At 40.9% G+C, this 12,739-nt stretch overlaps 1 protein-coding gene across 2 annotated transcripts in view; it reads right to left on the reverse strand.

The window, feature by feature from the left end:
• Positions 1 to 12,739, reverse strand: part of LOC143029163 (proteasome activator complex subunit 4-like) — a 200,170-nt gene that overhangs the window by 8,481 nt on the left and 178,950 nt on the right. For both annotated transcript variants that reach the window (XM_076191649.1, XM_076191648.1), the window contains 4 exons: positions 10,353 to 10,484; positions 9,545 to 10,144; positions 777 to 972; positions 79 to 255 (listed from right to left, as the gene is read on the reverse strand). In XM_076191649.1, the coding sequence (XP_076047764.1) occupies positions 79 to 255; positions 777 to 972; positions 9,545 to 10,144; positions 10,353 to 10,484 (1,105 nt within the window). The remainder of the gene's footprint in view (positions 1 to 78; positions 256 to 776; positions 973 to 9,544; positions 10,145 to 10,352; positions 10,485 to 12,739) is intronic.

The raw sequence follows: 12,739 nt of genomic DNA on the forward strand, positions 1-12,739 counted from the left end.
TTATTTACCCAAACACTCACATATATACAAAATAAGTCAGGTCTACAAGATGAACAATCTATTTTATTGGTTACAAACCAGTAAAGTTTGATCAGCATTGATGAACTTGCAATGGATGAGTCCACCTAGCACCTCTGATGCTATCTGCCGAACCTCAAGACGAGGATCTCTCAAGAGCTCAACAACCTGATTTCTTATTAGTGTTGGGGCCTCAGGATCTTGAAGGAGGTGGAACATATTGTTGAACACCATAACCTACACACAGAAAACAAATGAAACTTTTTAATTTTTCTGTAGTAGACAAATTATTTTCTTAGCCCCTAGGTGCCACATGACATGACTGTCCTACTTTGGTAGGTTATGTTTAACAATGAGCAGTTTCCATGTGGGTCACACGAAAATCTAAATACGTGTATCATTTTCTGGGTACCAAATGTCCTTTACACTTAACATTGCCCAAGCACATCACTATAGATGCTCACACAGCTCAGTATACAAGCAAATAATCTATAATGGGGAGAGGGCATTTTTGTGTTTGTGGTTTCTATGCCTTTTTCTTTTTAGCTACCCCCTGTGTACGGGGAAAAAGCCTTTGGTATATGTATGTATGTATGGTATACCATGCAATTCATCTATCAAAATTTCTATCACATAAGTTTCCAGTACTTCTCTACTTAAATTTTCAACGTGCCTAAACTTGTTTGAAGTAAGCTTCATAATTTATAATCAAATTAACATTCTAAATGTCAGATAACCTGATATACTAGCATTCTTACCTGAAGGACAGAAAGCACTGCTGCCCTTGCTCTCCACCATCCCATGTTGCTGATTTGAATGATGGTACTGACAGCTAATGGAATGTTGCGTGGGTGAATAAGAGCACTACTCAGGAAGGTTAAGGTCATAGTGCAGTTATTACTGAGCTCTGGATCTGAATCCACGCTTTCCAGTTGACAGAGATGAGGAAGAAGTCTGTATGGAGAAGAAATGTATCATTCATCTAGAATCAAGATTGATTATGCGTGGGTAAAAGGGACCACTGCCAGCTACTGTGGAGAAGTGGATTTTCAACTGGTGAGACTTAAGGCAAAAATTATCATTATTAATATGGCTAACAGGCTGGAGCCATTGATATATTTGAATTTTTTCATGAGAAGGAATGGAGAGTCAGAATACTGCTTCTATTTTCATTGCTACAATAGTTGTCAGTCAACCAACCAATCTGTTGCCTTGGTTTTCCTATTCAAGAGACTCATGATCCCAGGGTATCCAGCCAATTCTCATTCTTTCCATATACTCAAACCATCTCTGTATTCTTTGATCAACTCTAACTGCCAGCTCTCTTTCCTATCCTGCTCTCAACCTCACTTCCAATTATTTAGCAAGTAGAAATACCCGTCATACAATGACCAATCATCACACATCAGAAATTTTAGGAACAGAGTAATTCAAGGTCCTGTCTTATACCCAACCTATACATGCACAATATACCCACACCCTAAAAACACAAATCTCTTCTTATGCAGACAACATAACAATTGCATGCACAAACTGTAACACAGATAGAGCTGCAGAAATATTATAACCATACCTCATCACAATCAACGCTTGATTCAATACAGACTCAAAATATCCCCAACCAAATCCATAGCCAAACTTCTCACCAACTGGACAGAACACAAATACATACCATGCCTCTATATCAAATAGACCCTCATACCACACACACACACGTGAAAGGAATGGAAATCCTAGATAGGAATGATTTACTAAAATGGGACAATGGAAAAACAAGACACGAAAAGAAACCCAAAAAGGATAACTATAGAAGAGATCTGAAGAAAAATAGCTTCCCACATTGAGTACTGGATACCTGGAATAATTTAGATAAAGAAACAGTGTGTACAAACACTATTCAAGATTTTAAGAAAAAACTTGATGCTGAAAGATACAAAGATGGGTCACCACGAGCATAGCTCCCTTCCCATATAACACAACTAGGTAAATACACACAGCGGAAACAATTCTAAAAGAAGTACAAGATGGAGACCAAGAAGTAGAAAAGGAAATAGAAGAATGATATAGAATGGAACAATATTCAAATGAAAGAAACTGACCACTAAAGATAAAATTAAGGTCACAAATGGTAGTAGAAGACATACTGGCAAAACCTGGAAAGTTGGCAAAGAGTGAACACAACAATATATGTATAAAAAGACAAATGAATGTTGAGGAAAGAGATAGAAGACACTAAGAGATGAAGCTAAAGAAAAAAAAAAAAAAAAAAAAAAAAAAAAAAAAAGTTAAGAAAATGGAGGCCAAAAGAAAGGAGTTCTATTGGACAATTTTCGACATGAGGCTGAGAAAATGGTATGCTTGGGTAAGCAAAACAAAAGGAACAGAAAATAAGATGGAGAAGGAAAAAATTAAAAGTGTTTTATACTAACACAGACGGATTGATCTTAGGATTAAGTGAACTACATGACTGCCTGTCAGAAGAAAAACCAGACATAAAAGGAATTGCAGAGACGAAATAAAGGTGTCCACTACCACCAAACAGTGTTGGATTATATAATCATTGGATCAAAATAAAAATGAGAAATCTGGTAGAGGAGTCATGTTTCTGGCCAAGAAAAACTTAAATGTGCTGCTGATGGTTACAGGGCATAAACAGTGTGGAAATGATCAGTAGGCATCCCTCCCAGTTGAGCAGTAGGTGTCACTCAAGTCAGGTCAACTGGGGTAGTTGCTTCAACCAGTGAGATGGTGTGTGGTTGTGTTTCAGTGATCAGTGACAAAGAGGTACAACCTCTATGTAATAGAATTGTTGCCTTGGAGAAAATTGCTGAAGGCCTTAAGGAGTTGTTGTTGTTGTTGTTGTCGTTCCCTAGACTGTCTGTCCGAGCAGTCCCGTCTCCCCAAGGAAGGCCACAGCCGAAACTGGGTTTTCCCACAAATCCTTTATAGAGTGTATGTTGTGTTGTTTGCGTGCATGATTGTGTATAATGCAGTCTTCCATTATGTGTTGTATGGTATGGGGTGAAGTGTTACATCCTGGGCAGCTGTTCACAACACGGTCGTCCAGCCTCTTCTGGTAGCTTAGAAGTGCTGGGTGGTGACCGCATCGCAGTCTGGCCAAGTGGACTCTGTCCTTTCGTGGGAGAGAGGATTCAGAAGGGTGGATATCAGGGGGTCTGGCATGCAGCAGTGTGTTGTCTTTCAGTGTGTTAATGGAGCGGTGAGTGATATGATTATGAATATGTTTCCGGAGGCTGGTATTTGGTGGTTGTGGAGGAAGAGAAGAGAGTATCTGTGTGTAATAAAGGTCTTTGGGTGTAGTTTTAATGTTTCTTGGTGTGTGTGGGTGTTCTGCTATGTAGTGTAGTGGGTGTGATGTGTTTGTGGTGGCTGCAGCAAGTGTTTGTGTGCCTCTCATGTCAAGGTGGTCCTTGACTTTGAGGACTTTTGTTTCATGGTGTAAATGGTCTGTAGGTGTTGTATTTGTGCAGCCTGTAATTGTTTTTAGGGCTTTGTTTTGTATGATTTGAAGGGTGTTGTGGTGTGTCTCACTGAGATTAGGAGCCCATGCAGGACTCGCATAATTCATCACTGAGCGTATGCATTGTTTGTATATTGTTATATTAGTTTCTTTGTTTTGTCCAAATGTTGTTCCAGTGATTGACTTAAGTGCGTTAAGTCTAGGTGTGCATTTGTTTTTTTTTGTTTGTGAGGCGTTGTTTGAAAGACATGGATGTATCGTATGTTACACCAAAAATTTTCGGTGTGTTTGTGTGTGGTATTAGAGTGTTGTTGATGTAGAGATGAGGTATGTATTTGTGTTCTTTTGTCCAGTTGGTGAGAAGTGTTGCTGTAGATTTGGTTGGAGCTATTTTGAGTCTGTTTGTGATGAACCATGTGTTGAGTGTGTCAAGGTAAGGCTGGATTATTTCTGCAGCTTTGTCTGTGTTACGATGTGTGCATGTGATTGTTATGTCATCTGCGTAGGAAGAGATTTGTATTTCTGAGGTGTCTGGTGTGGGTAAGTCATGCATGTATAGATTAAATAATGTGGGGGATAGAACTGAGCCCTGTGGTACTCCGTTCTTAATGTTTCTGATGTGCGATGATTGGCCATTATATGACACATGAGCATTCCTGCCTGCCAGATAATTGGCCAGCCATCTTTTGGTGTTATTGTGCATGTCTGTGTTATATATTTTATTTGTTAGGTTAGGTTGTTAGGTTAGGTCCTGGAGCTGCAACGTCTACGTCGTGGGACCACCCCCCAACCCCAAGAGTTGGGGGCCAATCAGCAGCAACCACCCCTGGCCATCAGCTCTACGCAGATGGCACCGATCCCCAAGGCCTTAAGGAATAGAATTGAGTTCTTCACTCGAAGATCCAAAACACAGATAGCAAACCATGTTTGGAACCTGGGTGGAAAAAGGTGACAAACAAAACACAGAGAGATGGTAAAAAACCCTCACCAGACCTGCTTGAATGAAGAAACTCATTTCAAGCTCTCATGGGTTTACAAGAAGAAACGAAGAAAATGCAAGAGAAGAAGGATAGGGCAGTCGCTAGGTCTCTGCCTACAGGTAAGATTTTGGTTGTAGAAGACAGCCAGGTTCAGTATTTGATAGGGCCTTCTGCAACAAAGATAGGAAGCATAGGACCCAGGTGTGTTTCCCCAGGATGGGGATAGGTGATGTTAGACAGGATTGAGTCAGGTAAAGTGTGAAACCCATAGTTTGAGTGCTGGTGGGAACGACATAGGTAAGTTAGGGAGTGAGGAATTATTTGTGCAGTTTCGGGATGTGCTAGGCAAGATTAGGAATATGGGAGGTTCCTGTTGAATGTGGAATCCTTCCAAGGCACAGAGTTGGAGGCATGTGGTATTCCAGGGCTATTGCAATGAATTGCGGGCTGAAAAAATATTGTAAGGCCAATGGATGGGCATTTGTTGATAACTGGGATCGTTTTAACGGTAAGAATCATCTATATATAGAGGACGGGGTGCACTTGTTGCCCAGAGGATTTCAGCTCCTTGCTGAATCCCTTGAGCGAGAAGTAGGCATCCTGCAGAATTTTTTCAGGTAGAATAAGTGGGAGTCGGGGGGGAAGTATCAGAATATAGTTTAGGCAAACCAAAAAAGGTGGAGGGAGATTAAACTAAAAGTTTACTATACAAACAGCAGAAGCGTAATAAATAAAATTGATTTACTGCAAGGCAAAGCATGCATAGAGAGATATGACGTTTTAGTTATTACTGAATCCTGGATCAATATGACTGATAAACATTTCCTTCTGGAAATCAAGATAGGATATGTGTTTTCGCAAGGACAGGGTTGGCATGAGTGAGGGAGTAGCACTTTTCGTTAAAAATACAATGAACTGGGGTATTGGCTGCATGTTATTGTGGCAAAGTGGTATGCAGTTGATACTTTAGTGTCTATATGGGGCGCCCCTACGGACCAGAGCCACACATCATTTTGGCTGTGATAGAGGAAAACTCTGTTCATAGAGAAATTATGACACTTTTATACTACGACTGTCCCTCCATTATGCTGTCCCCAACCCCTTGTTACTGTCCTGTACAAATTCTCTGAATATCTATTTCCTTTTTCGTCTACCTTCCCTTTGGTGGGGGAAAAGAATACTGCCACCAAGTATTTCCACTTGGATCGTAAGAGGCGAGAAGAAAGGGATGGGGATTGGGACTAGGCATCCTTCTCCTTGTAGCCCCACAGGGGACATTCCTAAAAGAAAAAGTAAAGGCATAAGAGGGTCTGGGAGTTTTCCGACCAGCATCCTAAGGTTTGGGTCTTTTAATGTGCATGGATGTGGTACAGATGAGAGTAAAAGGGAAGAGATAGGTAGTATGTTTGTGAGAAGATGGATGGATGTCTTGGCTTTGAGTGAAACTAAGCTGAAAGGGAAGGGCAAGTGTAAGTGGGAGGTTATCAGGAGTGAAGAGAGGGCGAGGGAGGGAAGGGGTGGCTATACTAGTAAGTGAAGAGATAGGTAAACGTGTAGTGGAGTGGAAGGAGGTTTCCTCAAGGATAATGTGGATGAAGGTGAAACTGGGAAAGGAGATGTGGGTCTTTGTAAGTGCATATGGGCCTGGCAGTGAGAAGAGTGTAGAAGGGAGGCTTTCTGAATAGATTTAAATGAGTGCATAGAGGATTTAGGGAGAAATATCAATGTAATAGTACTGGGAGACCTTAATGCTAGGGTAGGAAATGGCCCAATTGATGGAGTGGTTGGGAAATGTGGAGTCCCAGGAAAGAATCGTAGTGGAGAGTTGATGGTGGAAATGTGTCTAGAGAGTTGATGATAGCAAATACAGAGTTTTGGAAGAAAGTCAAGAATAAGTACACATGGGAGAGGGTGGAGGGAAGGGTGGTAGATAGAGCATTAATGGACTATGTAGTGGTAAATAGGATTATGATAGGAAGAGTTAAGGATGTACATGTGCTAAGGGGAGAGGGTGGGGGAATATCAGATAATTTTTTGGTGGAAGGTAAGCTGAGAGTGGAGGATAGATGGAGGAAGAGGAAAGGGACAAAAGGTAGGGAGGTGCTTAGAGTGAACTCTTTAAAGGAAAAGGAAAAGGAGAAGGAGTACAAGAGGAAGCTGAGGGAGGAGTGGGAGGGAGTGAAGGATAGAGTAGAGCTAGGTGTGGAGAAGGAATGGGGATGGTTCAAGGAGGGAGTCATAAAGTGTGCAAAGATGGTGTGTGGAACAAGAAGGACAGGAGGAAATAAAAGAAAGGGTAGTGAATGGTGGGATGAGGAAACAAAGAAGGTTGTAGAAGAGAAGAAGCGAGCTTTCACAGATTGGTTACAAAATAGGACAAGGGAGTCATATGAGAGGTACAAAGAAAAGAAAAGAGAAGTAAAGAAAAAGGTAAAGGAGGCATAGAGGAGAGCAGATGTGAAATGGGGTAAGAGTATGACAGAAAACTTTGAAAGTAATAAAAAGATGTTTTGGAAAGAAATTAAGAGAGGAAGAGGAAGCGAATCAAGTAGAGAAGAAAAGGTAAAAGGTGCAGATGGAGAGATGATAATGGAAGAGAAGGCAGTAAGGGGAAGATGGGCAGAATATTTGAGGGAGTTGCTAAATGTGGAGGAGGATAGGGAGGGATAGTTTCAGTGGGAAATGCTAAGAAAATGACCGTGATGAGTGAGGAAAATAGAGGAGAAATAAGGAAGGATGAGGTGAAGGCAGTTGTTAAGATGATGAAAGCAGGTAAGGCACCTGGTCTGGATGGATGCCAAGCAGAATGTCTAAAAAAAAGGAGGTACAGTGATGGTGGACTGGCTGGTAAGGTTATTTAATGTTTGTTGGAGAGAGGGTAGAGTGCCAGCGGACTGGAGGAGTGCCTGTATAGTTCCACTTTATAAGGGAAAAGGGGACAAGTGTGAATGTAGTAGTTTCAGAGGGATTAGCTTGTTAAGTATAGTTGGGAAGGCTTATGGGAGGATCTTGATTGAGAGGACTAGGAGAGGAACAGAGTAAGCAATTGGTGAGGAACAGTGTGGATTTAGGAGAGGTAGAGGTTGTGTAGATAAAGATTTTTGTGGTAAGACATATGTGGGAGAAAACTATAGGAAAAGGTAAGGATGTTTTTTGGGCCTTTATAGACCTGGAAAGGGCTTACGACTAGGTAGACAGAAAGGCACTGTGGGAGGTTTTGCGGATATACAGGATAAGAGGAAAGCTTCTAGGAGCTGTCAAAAGTTTTTATGAGAGTAGTAGAGCTTGTGTCAGGATTAGAAATGAAGAAAGTGAGTGGTTCCAGGTAAAGGTAGGACTTCGTCAAGGAAGTGTTATGTCACCCTGGCTGTTCAACTTATACATGGATGGGGTAGTGCGAGAGGTAAATGCAAGGGTAGTGGGTCAGGGATTGGAGATTGTTAAAGAAAATGGAGAAAAGTGGAAGGTGAGCCAGCTGTTGTTTGCTGACGACACTACGCTTGTGGCAGGATCGGAGGAGGGATTGAGGAAGTTGGTGACAGAGTTTGGGAGAGTGTGTGATAGAAGAAATCTAAAGATATACGTGGGTAAAAGTAAGGTGATGAGATGTACAAGGGGTGAAAGTGGGAGTAGTCTGGAAGTGAGCATTAAGGGTGAAAGACTGGAGGAAGTGGATAGTTTTAGATACTTGGGTGCAAATGTGACAGGAAAAGGTGGAGTGAAGGTGGAGGTAGAATGTAGATTGAGAGAAGCGAGTAAATGCCTTGGTGGATTAAAAAGTGTAATGAGGAATAGACATTTGGGAATGGATGCTAAGAGGAGACTGTATGAAGGAGTGATTGTGCCAACAGCACTGTACGAGGCAGAAACATGGAACATAAGAGAGGAAGAGAGGAGGAGTTTGAATGTGTTTGAGATGAGGTGTCTGAGAGGTATGATGGGGGTTACTTGGCTGGATAGAGTGAGAAATGAGGAGGTGAGGAGAACAAGGGTGGAAAGGGGGTTGGGAGATAGGGTTGATGAAAGAGTATTAGGATGGTTTGGACACATGGAAAGAATGAGTGAAGAAAGACTAGTAAAAGAGGTATGGAAGGCAGATGTGGAGGGAGTGAACATGAAGGGATGTCCTAGGATGAGGTGGATGGATGGGGTGAAGGGGGCTTTGGGGAAGAGGGGAATGTCTGTTGAGGAAGGACGGGAGAGGACAGAAGACAGGGGTGAATGGAGTATGGTTGTATATGGATGATGATGAGGTAGTATGTGTGAGCAAAATTTGACGCAGCCAGAAGGGATTTCTCCCCGTCTTCTCCTTTTATGCAATGGGGGGATGGAGAGGGGAGGTCGCCGATTTAATGAAGCGTCCTTGCTGTGGATGTGCTGTGTCTTGCGACACTGCTTCTGACCCAGGGCAGTGGACAAGGTGCAGGGATGACCCGTCATCCAGGAGGTGCTCAGATAAGAGGGAGGGTGGAGGGGTGTGGAGTGTATTCAGGGATGGAATGGGTGGAAATGATTTTATGCCTTTCCCTTTTTGGCTACCTCCTTTGTAAGGGGAAAAAGCCTTGGTATATGTATGTATGCATGTATGAATTCTCTGCTTAAAAACCCTTAGGAATATGATACAAGCAAGTCTTTTTTCCTCGACATACTAGTAGATTGCCTTTCAAGACAGAAAATAAAGTGAAAATGACAAAGAAAGACTCCACCTTTGCTAAGATGGAAACAGACAATAATGACCCTTCATCCATGAAAAGCTAAGATATAAGGGAAGCAAAGGGTGGTGGATGGGAGTGAAATGAGTGGGGACGAGTATGTGCCTTGACTGGCTACCTCCCTTATAAAGGGGAAGAATCCCTTGGTATCTATCTATAGATACACAGAAATTGACAGGACCACTTTGGGCGAGATATTTGTCACTAATATCACCTCAGAAAGAGCATTGGCCATACCAAATACACAGTATATATTCACTAAATTAATTACTTTTCTTACTAATCAAGAGCATTGTACTTCCAGGTATGTAAAAAACACACACACAAACACACACATATATATATATAATTACCTGTATGTTTCAGGTGGAGCTGCATAGTATGAACGAGTGATCTGTCCCATCACCCAAGTACACATGGTGTTCATTAGTTGTATTGCTAACTTTCTTTCATTATGTTCTACAGTCACTAAACCATTCATAGTGTGATTATTAGTACAATTCGAGCTTTTCATCACATCCACTGAAATCTTCATATTATGAACAGATTCCACTGGGCTCATGTCTAGCCGAATATCCATGTCTTCTATCACCTTTAGTTCATTTCCCTCTCTACAGTCTACGGGTCTATTTCTTACACCACTAGGCTCTGATGGTACATTTTCCACACCAGCTGACTCTGAAGATACGCTTTTCACACTAGACTCAGATTGTATACGTTTGATATCACTTGGGTCTGTAAGTATATTTTTCACATCATCACTTTGTACAACCCCACTAAATGATGATATACAAGTTGGTGATGGGGCTAGAGATGAACCATTTGTTCCTATATCCTCTACTAGAAGAGCAAGCTGAGGTAAAACACATTCTAGAAAATCTTCTCTTTGGGGATAGAGAGTTCCTGAGCCATTGGGAAGATGGATATCTTGAAGAAATATATTGGTCAACACACTGACAAAAGAAAATCAACAAATTAGAAAACAAAAATAGAAATAAATCATAGTTTAATGTATAAATTCTTCTTGAAATATAGCACAAACTTAAAAATTTAATTAAAAAACAATAAGGTACTAAAAATATCCATGAATAGTAATATGGTGACAGAGAACAAGAATTACATTAACAATAATATACTCAATTAGATATATGAATAGGATACCTGCTTATCCTGTCTCTGACACTCTGATATGGGTGTGCAAGGTGAGGTTTGAGGTACTCTAATAAGCGATGACATAACTCTGCTATTCTCCATTCCTGCTGTGCTATGCCACCTTGTAGCATATACAGGCGACTGTAAAACACACAACAAACTAAATAAGTAACACTCATATTTTGGTCTTCTGACCAATGTCACTTCACATATATTGAATTAGCAAATTATCAATCCATTTTTCACTCTATCCATTCTTGTAATACCTATCATATTTCTTAGACACTTCTAAAAATGTTCAGACTCTTTCTCTCTGCCTTCCTTTCATTCCACATATCTGCTCCATATATGCTACATGAACAATCACTTTTTTATATGACTTCTTTGCATTCATCAGCATATACCTAAATTTTGTACGAAAAAAAAATCATTCCACCCTGAAATTTACTTGCTTCTTTAAAGAGGTAAAATATGAAAAATTATTAAAAATTTTGAAAACTTGCTAAGACGGTTTCAAAAGTTGGCAAAATCCTGAAATTTTAAAATATGGTGATTTCTACCATAAGTAAGATTTCAATGTATCACATGCTAGCAACCCTGGCATCAAAACACATGACTACATATATCTAGCTTGTTACTGTTTTGACTATGTTTTTTTAACTTTGTCCTTTTAGATGAGATGTGAGGGGGAAAGGGTGGTGGATGGGAGTGGAATGGGTGGGAGTAGGTACATGCCTTTGACTTGGCTACCTCCCTTATAAGGGGAAAATCATCTTGGCATACAGATAGATTTTAGATAATGTATTTGACAGTAACTCTGGTGTATTTACCTAGTTGTATCTTACAGGAAGAGGAGCTATGCAAAGTAAACTATTGAAATGGATAGAAGACTTTTTGCATGGAAGGAAAATGATAGTGCTCAGAAGAGTAGAGTTCCACAAGGATCAGTATTTCTCCAATAATGTTTGCTATCTATGTGAAAGACATGGACGAAGGTGTGGAATATTACATGAGCTTCTTTGCAGAAGATGCAAATTGTTAAAGTGAGTACTGAAACAAACTGTGACTCATTACAGTGAGATCTGAACAGGGTCTAGGAATGGAGTCAGAAGTGGGAAGTGGACTTTAACATTAAGAAATGTAGCATAATGGAATTTGGAAAAAGTAAAAAAAGGATATCAGAACAATATAAAATTTGTGAAAAGGAAGTAAAGAAAGTGGGACCTGCAAAAGACCTGGGAGTGACCATCACAAAAGATATGTCCACTGACAAACATGAACAAAATTGTCGGCAAAACCTATAACTTGCTAAGATCAATAAAAGTGGCTTTTATTTACTTGGATGAAGAATCGGTAAAGAAAATACTAGTCACACTGATAAGGCCTAAATTGGAGTATGCAATGACACTACTGTCACCCAGTACTAAAAAGAATATAAGGGGTATTGGCTGCTTGTTATTGTGGCAAAGTAGCATGCAGTTGATACTTTAGGGTCTATATGGGGTGCCCCTATGGACCAGAGCCACACATCACTTTGTCTATGATAGAGGAAAACTCTTCATAGAGAAATAATGACACTTTTATACTACGACTGTCCCTCCATTATGCTATCCCCCAACCCCTTGCTGCTGTCCTGTACCATTTCTCTGAGTATTCATTTACTGCTGTGGGGGAATTCCCTGTGGTGGGGGAAAAGAATACTGCCACCAAGTATTTCCACTTGGATCGTAAGAGGCGAGAAGAAAGGGATGGGGAGTGGGACTAGCCATCCTTCTCCTTGTAGCCCCACAGGGGACATTCCTAAACAAAAAAGTGAAGGCATAAGAGGGTCTGGGAGTTTTCGGAACAGCACCCTAAGGTTTGGGTCTTTAAATGTGCATGGATGTGGTACAGATGAGAGTAAAAGGGAAGAGATAGGTAGTATGTTTATGAGAAGAAAGATGGATGTCTTGGCTTTGAGTGACACTAAGTTGAAAGGGAAGGGTGAGTGTAAGTTTGGGAGTGTAAGTGGGAGGTTATCAGGAGTGAAGAGTGGGAGAGGGAGGGAAGGGGTGGCTATTCTAGTAAGTGAGGAGATAGGTAAACGTGTAGTGGAGTGGAAGGAGGTTTCCTCAAGGATAATGTGGATGAAGGTGAAACTGGGAAAGGAGATGTGGGTCTTTGTAAGTGCATATGGGCCTGGCAGTGAGAAGAGTGTAGAAGAAAGGGAGGCCTTTTGGATAGATTTAAATGAGTGCATAGAGGATTTAGGGAGAAATGTCAATGTAATAGTACTGGGAGACCTTAATGCTAGGGTAGGAAATGGTCCAATTGATGGAGTGGTTGGGAAATGTGGAGTTCCAGGAAAGAATCATAGTGGAGAGTTGATAGTGGAAGTGTGTCTAGAGAGTTGATGA

Source organism: Oratosquilla oratoria, chromosome 10 (genome assembly GCF_046742065.1).
Source record: "Oratosquilla oratoria isolate Oo_2021 chromosome 10, ASM4674206v1, whole genome shotgun sequence".
NCBI lineage: Eukaryota > Metazoa > Arthropoda > Malacostraca > Stomatopoda > Squillidae > Oratosquilla > Oratosquilla oratoria.